Source organism: Onychomys torridus, chromosome 1 (genome assembly GCF_903995425.1).
Source record: "Onychomys torridus chromosome 1, mOncTor1.1, whole genome shotgun sequence".
In the NCBI taxonomy this organism is placed as follows: Eukaryota; Metazoa; Chordata; class Mammalia; order Rodentia; family Cricetidae; genus Onychomys; species Onychomys torridus.
This window is the reverse complement of record NC_050443.1, coordinates 88,812,649-88,826,800: the sequence shown is the minus strand read 5'-3', so window position 1 is coordinate 88,826,800 and position 14,152 is coordinate 88,812,649. Positions and strand designations below refer to the sequence as shown.

Genomic DNA, 14,152 nt, shown 5'->3' with positions numbered 1-14,152 from the left:
ACTTCCCCATTGCTCTTACCTGAGACCCATACTGTTTATTAGGAGTACAGGCTAGCCTGACAGGTCCCTGTTCATCTCCAGCCACGGGACAGAGGACCGCTTCCTCTGATTGAATGGGCTTCCTGGGAGGTGTGAGGGCCCATGGCTCTGGTTAACTTGTCTGCCTGTCAGGCTGCCACATGCCAAACCACAGCTAGACTTGAAATGTCAACTAAAACCACCCTCAACTACCCCATCTTTCAACAGTGTACTTTCATTCTCATTTCCACCCCATCCCCCCACACACACACACACAAACACACGCACGCACACTCACACACACACTCACATGCACACACGCATACACACACACACATACACACACACATGCACGTATGCACACACCCACGCGCACACACACGCACACGCATACACACACACACGCACACACGCACATGCACACGCATGCGCACACACATGCACACTCACACACACTCACACACACACTCACACACTCACACACACACACGCGCGCACACACACACACGCACATGCACACGCATGCGCACGCACACACACACACACACATACACACACATACACACACATACACACACATGCATGTATGCACACACACACGCACACACACACACACGCATGCGCACGCACACACACTCGCACACGCATGCACACACACGCACACTCACACACGCATACACGCACACACACACACGCATACACACACACGCATGTGCGCGCGCACACACACACATACACACGCACGCACGCGCACACGCACGCACACACACGCACACTCACACACGCATACACACACATACACACGCACGCACGCGCACACGCACATGCACACACACGCACACTCACACACGCATTCACACATGCACACGCACGCGCACGCATGCACACACTCACACACGCACACACACGCATACACACACGCACACTCACACACGCATACACACACGCATGCGCATGCACACGCACACACACAACACACACTTCCTTATCATCTACATGATAGCACTTGTACCACTCTTAGGCCCATTGTCTCCAATCTCATCTACGCCCTCTCCTCTCTTTCCCAGGGTGTCATGTGGCTTCTGAACTAGATTTGGCCAGCGGCAGATACTGTGAGAACACAGAAGGCCCAGGAAAGGTAAAGCTGGGGACAGAATCCTGGCCTTCCTCTCAGCCCTGGAGACAGCTCTCAGCCGCTGCCTAGTCCAGCTTCCCCAGTCCAGGTGCCCCCAGCCCCAGATGCAGCCACAGCACATCTTTCTATTGTCGGTCTCGGCTAGAGGTGGTGACTGCCCTCTACTGCATGTCACCTCTGGCAAATCTCTCTCCTGTCTGTATTCTCAGATCTTCATGAGCCATATAACCAATTCCTTACACTGTAATTCTAGTTCCAGTGTTTGGGTGGTTTTTGTTTTCTGGTTAGACTCAGACTAGTCCAGTCCTTATCATAACTTGTCATTCTTGTACTAATTTATACAGTTACTTAATTCTTGTCCCCACCCAGTGTAAGCTCTATGGGGCAGAAACTTTATCTATAGTGCACATTGGGGCACCTGCAGTCCCAATGCATGCTTGGCAAACAGTGAAGCATGTTACCAAAAAATGAAAACAAGTAAAACTAGTGTTTTACCTAAATTCCCAAAGAGGGAAATGCTATGTGAAAATGGTGTGTGCTTCCACCTACAATCTGTTACCATGACAGCAGCAGGGGAGCCTGAGAGATGGCTCAGTTGGTAAAGTGCCCACAGCACAATCATGAAGTCCTGAGTTCTGTCCTGGTGTTATATGTTTATAATCCCAGCACATGGAAGGCAGGGACAGGCAGGTTTTTAGAGTCAGTTCACAGGTCTACCCAGTCTAGCTTAGCCAGAGAGCCCCAGGTCTCAGTGAGAGACCCAAAAACAAGGTGGAGGTCAAAGGGATGTTCCAGCAGTTAAAATCTTGCACTGCTCATTCAAAGGGCTTCACACACACACACACACACACACACACACACACACACACACACGAATAGATGTTAGGGCTAAAGAGATAGCTCAGCAGTTAAAAGTTCATACTCTTCTTCCAGAGGGCCAAATGCCACTTTAGACAGCTCACAACCACCTATATAGTTCCAGGGAATCAGACAGGCTCCTCAGGTACCCACACTCAAACATGTATAGACCTTCACATAGACACACATGCCTACACACAATTTAAAATTAAAAATAATATAAATCTTCCAATACAAAACAAGGTAAACATTTCTGAGGAACAGCACCTGAGGCTGACCTCTGACCTCCACATGTAGGTGCCCACACATGCCTGTGTACCCCCCACACATGTACTTGCATGCACATGAACATGCACAATCAGCAGAACAGTGGCTTTTGATCTTTTCAGGCAGGCAGAGGCAGCAAGGCATCCTTCAATAAATAGCTGTGAGTTAAGTGGCCTTGGTTAAGAAAGCACCAGAGACCCAGGGACATGTCATCTCCCTCAGATGTCCCAACTCAGGTCACACAACTCTACGCACATGAAAGCTGGGTCATGGGAACAAACCTTTTTGCCGTCTCCACAGACTTCTGCTCTGCCAGCTCCTTCTGGAGCTCTCTCTCCTTGGCTTCCTTCTGCCCAATGGGACAGTCCTCGGGGACAGTGAACAGGGACATAACATCTTTGCTGTCCTCTTCTCGGAGCACTTTAGCGAACACCTTCTCCGCCAACAGCCGGACTTGCTCGTCCAAATCGGACATGTTCAACTTGGGGAACTGGCGAGGCATCTCGGCTGACAAAGAAAGAACAAGTGTGAGCCTTCCTGGCTTTGTGGATGTCCCGAGTCCCCCGGAGTGAAGAACAGAAGGCCACTGACCCCACCTTGATTCAGCTGTGGATATGGAGATGGGTTCCCAGAGCAAGCCCAGCAGACCAGATTGCAAAATTGGTTTCATAAGTAAGTGGGTGTGAAGTACCCAGGGCGGTTCACATTTCATAAGCAGCAAATGTCAGAAATCAAAGAACGGACTCATCATCTAGGCTCCTCTGTTTCTCCAACCTGTGGGAATGGGAAGCCCACCCTCCTAACTTCACTTCCAAAACTGAGAGGGTCAAGAAAGGGCTCGGAACAACCCTTCTCTAGTCTGCTGGGGGCCACCACCGCCACAGCACCACCCCGGTTCACACCTGCTCCTCCAAGAGGGAAGGCCCAAGCTCAGGGCTAACCGTGAGCTACCATAGAGCCTGTAGCTATCCAGGAGCACTCTTCATGCAAGAAATAAGACCTTGTGCTGAAAAGAAGGACTCTGGAACCAAAATCCCAAGTTCCCCGCAACCTTCCAGAACTATCTAACAGGACACAGCAAATGCATCAAAGGCTTTGAACAGTAACATTCTTTATGAAGCTGAAAATTAACTTCCTAAAAGAAGCTTTCCTCATCTTCTTTACATGTTGTTTCCCCCTCTCCCTCCCTCCCTCCCTCCTTCCCTCCCTCCCTCTCTTCCTCCCTTCTCCTTCACTATCCTGAGCACATTCACTGGGTGCATTCACTTTGTCAACAGTCTGGATGCCTCCCCACCCCAGCTTTGTAAGATGGGGGGATGAGGGGGGCAGGTTGTTCCCAACCACCTATTACCAGTTTCTTTAAGGCTGTTTCAAGAGATGGTGGTTTTGTTGGCCAGGCTAGATAAGGGTTGGATGGGCCTTGCTGCTCTCCATCAAGGACAGGAAGCAATTACAGGGGCAGGGCTCATTAGGCCATTTTGGGTCAGTCACTCTTAGGTCTCAAATTTTTCTCATCTGTGAGATTAAGGGACGGTGTAAATGATCTCTAGGGCCCTCTTATTGTAAGTGGCGCAATTCTAGGTAGTGGAGAAGTTTCCTATGCTGGAGGTTCAGTGTACTGGTCTTCTCTGTAGCATTTGGGGCTAATTCACACACACAGGAAGGAAGAAAATGGGTTGGTAATGGGCAGTCAGAGCCATGTCTGTGGTCTTGATTCTGAAACCAAATCCCTCCCTCCCCCACCCCCCAGGAATGTGCCTTTCTTGGGCCTCTCAGTCTAAGGAAGATGAGAGGGGACCTCAGCATCCAACCGTGAGGGTCCAGGGAGGATCCCCTGCAGGGAAGAAGAGGAACAGAGCTGGATGTGTGGGAGGCTGGGGGCTGTCAGAGCAGAGGCTCAAGACAAGGTGACAGGGAGGGTGCTCGGGCAGCACCAAGAGCCAGGCTTGGAAGGCAAGTGGGAATAATGTGAGCCCTAGCCCCTAACTCCTAGTCCATTTGTCAAAAGCTGTACCCCAAACCTCACGTCACATCTCAGACATAGACGCAGAGACCCAGATAAAGAGCAGCAGACACAATACTGCTGGAGAAGTGAATCTTCCTGAAGTCACCAAGAAAATAATCTGAACTAGGAAACAGGAGCAGCCACATCTTTAAAATCCTATGAAATAATAGTAAATAAGGAATTAATATACAAAACTGTGCTATGCTTTGATTACAATGATATAAAATGCATTCCCTTATGATGAGGGCCATGAGAGTGTTACACACTCAAATTGACCAGATGCCATGGGGTGTTACACACTCAAAACAACAGGATGGCAGGGGATAGCTGTTTTGGTTTGGACTGCTTTGTTTTTATTTTTATTTAAAGATTTATTTATTATGTATACAGAAGAGGGCGCCAGATCTCATTACAGATGGTTGTGAGCCACCATGTGGTTGCTGGGAATTGAACTCAGGACCTTTGGAAGAGCAGTCAGTGCTCTTAACCTCTGAGCCATCTCTCCAGCCCTTATTTTTGTTTAAGATAAAATCTTACTATATAGCACAGACTAACCTGATATTTACTCTAGTCCAAGCTGGCCTTAAATTTGCAGCAATCTTTCTGCCTCAGTTTCCTGAGTTCTGTGATTATAATGTATAAGCTGCTATACCCAGCTGGGATATCTCATTTTAATAATTAATGCTACTATAATTTCGTTTCTTATTTTCAATTTGCTTTTTGAGCTCACTGTGTAGCCTTGGCTGGCCTGCAACTTGCTGTGTAGAGGAGACAGATCTTCAACTCACAGATCTTCTTGCCTCTGCCTCCTGAGCACTGGTTTAAAAGTGTGCACCACAACACCTAGCTACTTTCATTTTTAAGATACTAAGATAATAGAAAGAAAATGGATGGTTTTAAGACACCTTAAGAGGACAGTAAGTCAAACTTCTTCCTCCAAGGTTTGACTCTTGGGCCCTCCCCTGCCTGACCCACACAGAAAGACACGGGCCCAGACAGGTTTGCACCACAGAAACCCTCTCTGCCTAGCTCCTATCCTGTGTACCGCCACCCCTTCCACCCAACAGATGCACATAACCTGAGCCTGACACACCACTCTGGACCTCCTCAGGAAGGGGCATTTGGGGCAGCCCTTATGCCTTCATGTCTTCTTAGGCCACAGCCCGTCGTCTCCACCCCTGAAACACTGTTTCCTAAGTTAACCAAACACACTCTTCCCTCTTTTTCCTCATCTTGAATCTGCCTTCCTCAAACTGGGCCCCAAGAGAAGATACACCTCCTGGTTAGGCGGGCCCCGAGAGCAATGATGGAGGAGATGCTGCATTCCCCAGGTCCACCAGGCACACACGAGACTCCTGGATCATGGAATAGTGCTTCCCGGCAGGACCCTTTCCTTTTTCTCTCAAGTTTTTATTAGTGTAAATTCATTGTATGAAGTAACAGGCTTCATTATGTCATTTTCATACGTGTGATGTGTTGTAGTCATTTCCCCCCACACATTGTCTCTTCCCTCCTGCCCCCTCCCACCAAGATCCTTTTCTCTTCAGAACTTGCAGGAAGCAGCTAAAGGATTATGATGAGTGTCCCACACAACTGGTGAGGACTTTGGTCCCAGTCTTGCAAATGGACCTCAGTGGGCCCTGAACCCTGCAGCACTTTTGCTGCCTTCTGGCCATCCTAGATGGAGACCCTGCCATCCCTCCCCTCTCAAACTCCTAGCACCTGCCTGGCCAGTCTTGCCAAGGAAAGCCCACTCTGCAGATGCCAAGTAGAGCTCAGTTCCAGCTGCCCCATCACGCCTGGCTTTCCACCACTCACCAACCGAAGCCAGCAGGCTTGCAAGGTTTAACTGTGAATTCACCAGCATCAGTCAGCTAACGATCCAGCTTATCTTATTGCTACACACAGCACCCTCTAATGAGCGTGAGCAATCACCCAGGAGTTAGAAAGCGCTAAAACACCACCAGTTTCAACAAACAGCAACTTCGCACGCCACTGTGGCCCCTCCGGAAAGGTGGCCCAATGCCACCCAAATCCTGCCTTACACTAACAAACCTGTTCCCTCCTCCTGCCAGAACCTCAATGCAGAACCCATGTCACAGACCTGAGCCTGGTGTCTCCATAAATGATTCTGAGGATGCCACACAGGCGACGTGCTGCCTGTGCTGCCTGGAGCTGAGTCAGGGCCGGAGCAGCTAGCTGAGTCCTCCCTGCTGGGGTGGGAGGTCTCTGCTTTGCATATCTGTGAGCAGGAAAAGCCTGGGCTGGAAATTCTCCTGCGAATACGAAACGCAAGTGGAAAATTTCCAAAAGCCTTAAAGGCCTCAGGTAATGCCAGTTATCCAAGGCAAAATGGATGTAGGATCCTGAACACCACGTCCTGGCCCTGCTCCCAGCCTTCACCAGAAGAAATGAAAGCAGCCGTCACCGCTGCCCTCCGGGGCAGCCACACAAGATAAGCTGCCCTCCCTCCAACGCCCAGGCTCCAATGAAAGCTGAGTGGGGACTGGTGAAACCATCACCTTGGCTGCTTCCTGTATGAACCCCACTTTAGGCTTGATGGGACAGTAGGGCTTGCCTCATCAAGGAAGTTCATCTATAGAGGACTGCTCTGCCTGCTCTCAGCAACCCCATCATGCAAAACAACCCTCCAGAAGGCACCCCACAAGTCGACAGGGAACCCGGAGCCCAGCACACCTCCTCCTTCCCCTCCCCCTCAAAAAAGAGGAAAGGACTATGAACTGCTTCCTCCTTGACCAGGAAAGAACAGAGGCCAGAATAAGGAGTGGCCTCCACACAGAAGCAGACAGCTGAGGGGCAGGCATCAGAGATGAAAAGCCTACCCACCCTACTCTTCCCTCTCTTCCCCAAAAGAAGCCACACATCCCAGTGACTTGGACAAGCGCTGCCAGGCTCCCTTCAACACAATCTCTCTCTCTCTCTCTCTCTCTCTCTCTCTCTCTCTCTCTCTCTCTCCCTCTCTCTTTCTCCCTCTTTCTCTCCCTCCCTCTCTCCCTCTCTTCCTCTGTCTCTCCCTCCCCCCCCATCTCCTGCACATGCATGTGCACACACCATGCTCACAGAAAAGACAAAAACACCCCAAACCTGGCCCGACCAGGTTCACCCCAGGCCTCCTCTTCTTACCATTACTCACAGTAGTGTCCCCAAGTGCAGAATGGATTCTATAACTGTCCTTTCTTAAGTGACCCACAGAGGACAACCCAGACATATAAAGGGCATACACAAGCCCTGTGTATACCCTTTTCTCAGCCCTTAGGAAAATGGAGAGACTCTGGAGAGACTCACAGCCTTCCAGTGACTTCGACAAACTGAGTGGGTCTAGGAAATTCCCCTGAGTGGCTATTTCCATGGTGCTGTTGAAATTCTGGGGAGAGGAGCCCAGAAAGAACAGGTCAGTTGTTTACCAGGAGGCTAGCTGTGGCCCAGTCTGGGACCTGAGTCACCTCCTCACGTCCAATGGAGAGGCTGTGCCTACACTGTAACTCCTGTGAGCCCAGAGCAGGATTACAGTGCTGACACATGACCTGCTTTTGGCCTTCAGCAACCCAGAGATTACAATCCACCTGTCCACACAACTGTTTCATCAACAGTACCGTCAGCAGGCCACACACAACCTGAAGGGGAGCAATGTTTGGTCATTAAATAATTCAGTGTGCTTATAGCATGGGGGAAGAGGAAGCCAAGAACATAAGTTGTTCTGTCAAGGGCCAAAAGAGATGGCTCAGTGGCTCAGAGTGTTTCCTCCTCTTGCACAGGATTTGAGTTCAATCCCAGCATGTACATCAAGCAACCACTTAGAACTCTAGCTCTGACACCCTCTCTGTCCTTTGGACACATACACACACACACACACACACACACACACACACACACACACACACACACTGTCAAATGACAGATAGGACAAATGATTCTCATGGCTGGCATTTTGGAAGGCAATGGTATGTGGGGAAAATGATCATCCTGGACCATGGCTCTAAGTCCAACACATTCAGGTAATTTTACTCTCCAGCTTTAACGGGATTCTAGATAGCCTTAGTCTAAACAAAGTGCAGTCTGTAGAACCCAAAAGGGAAGAAGATCTGAAAATCCTGCTTTCTTTTATAGAGATCCACACACAGTTTCTGGTTTGGTTTGGGTTTTGTTGTTGTTATTTTCAAAATAGGGTCTCACTATGTAGTCCTGGCTGTCCTGGAACTCACTACATAGACCAGGCTGGTCTCGAACTCAGAGATCCACCTGCCTCTGTCTTCTAAGTGCTGGGATTAAAGGCGTGTGCCACCTCTGCCCAGCCCCACACAATTTCTACTAGCAGATATGTCAGTGAGAAGTCCTGTGATAAACAAAGCTACTGAGTACACTTCACTAGCCATCCCATCATGGGAAAGGACACCTATTAATATCCCATGGCATCAGCGCTAGGAACCACCTGCCTCTTGGTCTTCAGTTTCCAATCTAGAGAAAGCTGCCATCCTGAGACCAAGCTAACTGTGTGGCCAGCTCCACCAGGTCTAGACAGAGGAGTGAGGCAGCTCTGCTCCAATAATGATGGCAGAATGATGGCCAAGGGCCTTTAGTGCTAAATGAACAGGGGCAGCTCTGTCTCAGGAGGACCTGGGATGCTTAAGACCTCACGGTTGACCTTGAGACTGGCATATTGCTGCTTCTTGTGGCCCACATGCCTCAATGGACTGCCTGAGAAGTGTTCATTCTTTTCTCAGAGCCTCAGTTCTGTGTGTGTGTGTGTGTGTGTGTGTGTGTGTGCAGATGTACTCACTTGAACATGTGGAAGCCAGAGGTTAATGTCAATTTCCCCAATTGCTCTTCACCTTATCTTTCTGAGACAAGGTCTCTTTACTGAGCTGGCCACTGTTGAGCTAGTCTGGCCAGAAGGCCCCAGGATTGGCCTGTCTTGTCCTCCTCATACTAGGGTTACAGATGAGCACTGATGTGCCCAGTTTTTCTGTGGGTTCTGGGGATCTGAACTCAGGTCCTCATGCTTGAGCAGCAAGCACTTTACCCACTGAGCCGTCTCCCCAGCTTCCTCATTTCCCCCAGGTCTCTCCTGAAGGGCTGTCAGGATGACCTAAGATAACAAGACCCAAGACCTGCATCTCCTTCTCCAGAGACCAGGGTGTGTTCATTTATGTCACTTAATTGTCCCTACATGGGGGACGGCAAAGGCTGGAATCAAATTATGACTCGTCATGAAACACAGCACTCTGCTCTCAAAATGCAAGGCACAGGCTTGCCTAGAGGGGCCAGTTTCCTTCTTGTTTCTGAGATGTGTGTAACAAGAGTTGGGTACCTGTGAAATAACACCTCCACACACATCACCTGTCTCATTTGCTATTATATCCCAGTGCCAAGGCATGCACGCACACCATACACACACACACACACACACACACACACACACACACACACACACGTTGAATAGATGGTCACATAAGACAATGAGTGTGTGAATGGTCTAAGCTGAGGTAGAATCCTCCTATGGTGATCTCAAGAGTCAGTTGTGTGTATGATTAAGAATATGGGCTCGAGTCAGACTACCTGGCATTGAATCCTGTTCCACCTTGTTTATATGGCCTTGGGCAGATGATGAAATTTCTATGTTTTTTTTTTTTTATTCCCTGCAATGGAAGAGTAATAAAAATAGCAATGCCATGAGATGCCATGATTAATCAGTCAGCACATGAGAAGTGTTGAGACTCATCCTTAGCTCAGCATATGTGTTTTGTAGATATTATTTGACATTTATCAAACACCATGGCGGAGCTGGTGCTCTCCCAAGTTCCTACCTGGGCATGGGAAGACAGAAGGCATGTTTAAATGTGAAGCCAGATCTGGGGGGAAAGCCCTCTGTCATTGCTAGTTCTTGGTGACTGTACATCCTGAACTGGAGCCACAGGCTATACCCCTATTCCTCACACCCTGTGTTAAAAGGCAGAGCCGTGTCTTTTGTCCTACAGCAGTCAGCACATGGAGGAAATAGATTAATATACTTGGTGGCAGAACCAGGCTACTGGACTGCTTTAGAAGAGAAAAGTATATTCCTTCTTAATCCTAAGCCTACATTTCACTTGCCCAAGATACTGTCAAGATCTGTGATTGATCTAGAGGCCATCTGAAGAGTGACCAGCAAGAAGAAAAGCAAGAAAAGCAAATATTTTATCTCCAAGAACTTCTTGATGTAGGTGAAGGCCTGTTAACCTATATGCAGAGCTTCAGGTCTGAGGCTAGGCTAAGGATGGATAGGCCTGAAAGATCAGAGTCTCCCACCAAAGCACCTAGAGAGAACAGCCTCTTCAGAGCAAGCCAGGTCCCAGCAGGCAGAGGCTCCTGCCTGGCTCAGAGGCTCCACAGCATCTCATCCTTGACTCTTTGAATCTAGGGAGGCATATCTTCCCACAGTATTCCAGCCTAGTCCACAACTGCTCAGGACCATGCTGGACTTAGTGATGCCAGTTTTTACTCAGTAACTTGACTTATTTCTCACCAAGAAGCTTCCAGCTACTTACAGTTTGGGGACAACCTAGTTAGGAGTAGTCTCCTATCCAGGGCCTCTCAATCTTACATCACAGGCCTCTGCCAGTCTAGACCAGCCATTAGCAAATCTGCTCCAAAGCAGCCACAGGAAGTTCTAGGACGGAACCAACCTACTAAAGCACAAGACTGTACTCCTCCCTTGCCCAGTGACAGAGAAAAGGGGCCCTCAAACGACTCATCACCCTACTATCCCGTCCGCCCCTCTGCCTCCTGCTAGAAGTCCACCCAGCCGAACACATCCCACGGGTCTCGTGGACGCGCCTAGAAACTTGTCCAGGAGCTCAGGAGCCAGCATGTCCCGGGTCCTTTAATTTCCCTAAATCTTGTGAACCTGATCTAAGCCGGGATGCTTCAGGCTCACCGGAGGCCTGTGGAGCCCGGGCCACTGCTTGGTAGGGAAAAGCAGCACGGGGCCAGGGACAAGTTCTGGGGGTGGGCACTGCGGAGGTTCAAGTCTCTTCGCTGTCAAGGGACTGGACGCAGGACGCCGGCCCAAGGTCGGCGGTGCAGCATCGTGCGCACTCACCAGGTTCGGAGGGCAGGGCCATGGGGGTTGGCCGCCGGGCTGGAGCGCAGGTGCCGCGCCAGGCAGGGCGCACAGGGCAGCGGCTGCAGTGCACTGACGCCTGTGGGGCCGGGCGCGCGGAGCTGGACCCGACCAGGCCGCGTTCGCAGCCGGTGCCTGCCCAGCAGGAGCTCACGGCTGGCGGGGACCGAGCCGCGCTACCGGGCCGGGGCGGCTGGGTGAGGGGAGCGCGAGCGGCCTGCACAGCGCAGCGGGATCGCGCACTACCTGGAGGACCCGCAGCTACCCGAGGCGCTGGGCCGTGCTGCCGGCAGGAAACCTGAGCACCCGGCAGCGGTGGCCGCCCTGTCCTCGGCCGGAAGCGAGCCCGGCTCCACCCGGGCTCCGCGGGGCTGCGACACAGTCCGGGGTCAGATGCCAGCGGGGATACCCGCTCTGAGCTTCGCTACCACCAGCCCAGCTGCAACGCCCGGCCCCAAGGTGTTTGCCGACCTCCTCCCCTCCCCACCTGGACTTTCCCCAAAACGAGATTCTGGAGGCTCGATCCCCACCAGGACACTTACTCTAGGTAGCTAAACCGATCATCAAGCATTGGTTTTCTCCAGGTGTCGGCCGGGTCCCTTGAATCACCTTCCCGCCCCTCCCAACACAAGCGTGCGCGTACACACACACACACACACACACACACACACACACACACACACACACACACTCTCACACAAACACACACACTGCCTTGCTCTCCAGCCTTCTGCGGTCTGGTTTCTATGCCCGCCCCTCAAAGTCCGGAATGACCTCCGAGTTGCCAAGGCCAGCGGGAGCTTTCTGTGCACCCTTGCTCACCTCTTTCAAGCACTGGAGTCTGTTGACCACGCCTTCCTTCCTGGAACACAGCTCCCAAAGTTAGCACCCGGTGCCTGCCGCCCTCGCACAACCACGCTGTGTGAGACACACTTTCCACAGGCTTGGGTGACCGGTTTCTCAGCTTCCATGGCCTGATTTTCCATTATGCTGCTCCTGCTCCGGAGAATCTCAGGATGCCAGCTCCCTGGATCACTTCCTCAGCTCACTGAGGCCCATCCCCATGCCCATCCCCATGGTTTTAACAGCCTCCTGCCTGCTAATAGCTTTTGAATCCCATCGTAGGCCCAGAGTACCCCAGAGCAGCAGGTGCTATCATAGTAGAGAGCTTCTCAACCAGAGAGACGCAGGCTCAACTCCTAATGGCCTGCCTGTGTTTCTAGTCTTGACATCACCAAGCACCCAGTCTTTTTTGTTGTTGTTTGTTTGTTTTTCGAGACAGGGTTTCTCTGTGTAGCTTTGCGCCTTTCCTGGATCTCGCTCAGTAGACCAGGCTGGCCTCAAACTCACAAAGATCCGCCTGCCTCTGCCTCCCAAGTGCTGGGATTACAGGCGTGCGCCACCACCACCCGGCTATCACCAAGCACCCAGTCTTTAAGCCACATTGGGCTTGAGTTACGATTCTTTCTCTAAGTTATTGCCACTACGTGTCTTCACTCATTGCAAAGCTGTCTCATTTAAGCACCAAATTTTATTCTTTCTACTTCATAGCCTGATGCTTGCAATCTACTTATTTATAAACAATACATATGTGACTGCTAATATACATTACAAAGCACACTAACAAGTTTTAAAAGATGTGATAAAGACAAACCAACAATTAAAAAGGAAGAAAAAGAGTCTCACTATATAGCCCTGGCTGGCCTGGAATTTGCTATGGAGTCCTTCCTCTGCCTCCACAGTGCTAGGACTAAAGGCATGTGCCACCACGCCCAGCAAATTATTTTCTTTTTAGTGAATGGTGTGCTGTATCTTTTTCTTTTCACTTTAAAGTTGTTCACAATCTGATTGGTGAGTGCACAGGGATTAAACTAGTTTACTAAACCCTAATAATAGTTTACTAAACCCCTAGTTTAATAGTTAATGAGACAAGAACATATGCTTCTAAGTTCACTTAATAGCAATACTTGGTTCTAATGGCAACTGCTCTGATTTATTTTATGTGTATGAATGTCTTGCTTCCATGTATGTCTGTGCACTGCCTGTGTGCCTGGTGCCTGAGGAGGTCAGAAGGGGGCACTGGATCCCCTGCAACTGGAGTTACAAGTGGTTGTGAGCCAGCAAGTGGGCATTGGGGATAGAACCTGGATCTTCTGTAAGAACAAGTGCTTTTAACTGCGAGCCACCTCTCCAGACCCTGGCTGCTGCTGTTTCCTAAGAAGACACATCATGCAAAGATAAAAAGAACTGCCTTTGCATTTATTAAGTCACAATTCTATTTAAGTGACACCTCCCAATCTGTAAATGTGAAGTCACAGAAAAACTGTTCTGTCACTGAAATCAGTATTCTCTGAGTAGTTCATCGTTGTTCTTGTAAATATTTTTCATATATAGGATATTTTTAATTGAGATAATGAACCTATAAGAGTGTAAACATCATGCCTTCAGAGCTGGCCAGATGGTGTAGTCAGTAAAAGTACTTTCTTGAAAGCATGAGGACCTTAGTTTGGTCACATATCCTGACCCTGCACCAATGTGTCCCTGTAATCCCAGCGCTGGGGAGGCAGAGGCAGGAGAATACCTGGGGCTTACTAGCTAGCCAGTCTAGACAAATCAGCAGGATCCAGATTCAGTGATGACTGTGTCTTAAAAAATAAGGTGGGGATAAATTGAGGAAGACATCAGACAACCTCTGGCTTTGACACATGCATGCAGACTGTAACAAAAGGGGAAAGGTGACATGTAGCCA

At 50.0% G+C, this 14,152-nt stretch overlaps 1 protein-coding gene across 5 annotated transcripts in view; it reads right to left on the bottom strand.

Moving 5' to 3' along the window:
• Positions 1 to 12,566, bottom strand: part of Ampd3 (adenosine monophosphate deaminase 3) — a 47,580-nt gene extending 35,014 nt beyond the window's left edge. Inside the window, exons 1-2 of one of the 5 annotated variants that reach the window (XM_036189158.1) lie at positions 12,226 to 12,566; positions 2,560 to 2,785 (exon numbers count right to left, since the gene is read on the bottom strand). In XM_036189158.1, coding sequence (XP_036045051.1) covers positions 2,560 to 2,780 — 221 coding nt within the window. In that variant the 5' untranslated portion in view covers positions 2,781 to 2,785; positions 12,226 to 12,566. Of the gene's footprint in view, positions 1 to 2,559; positions 2,787 to 6,387; positions 6,729 to 11,382; positions 11,798 to 11,945; positions 12,145 to 12,225 lie in introns of those variants that run through there. The other 4 variants (XM_036189151.1, XM_036189134.1, XM_036189142.1 and 1 more) reach the window with 4 other exon arrangements.
• Positions 12,567 to 14,152: the final 1,586 nt, after the last annotated feature.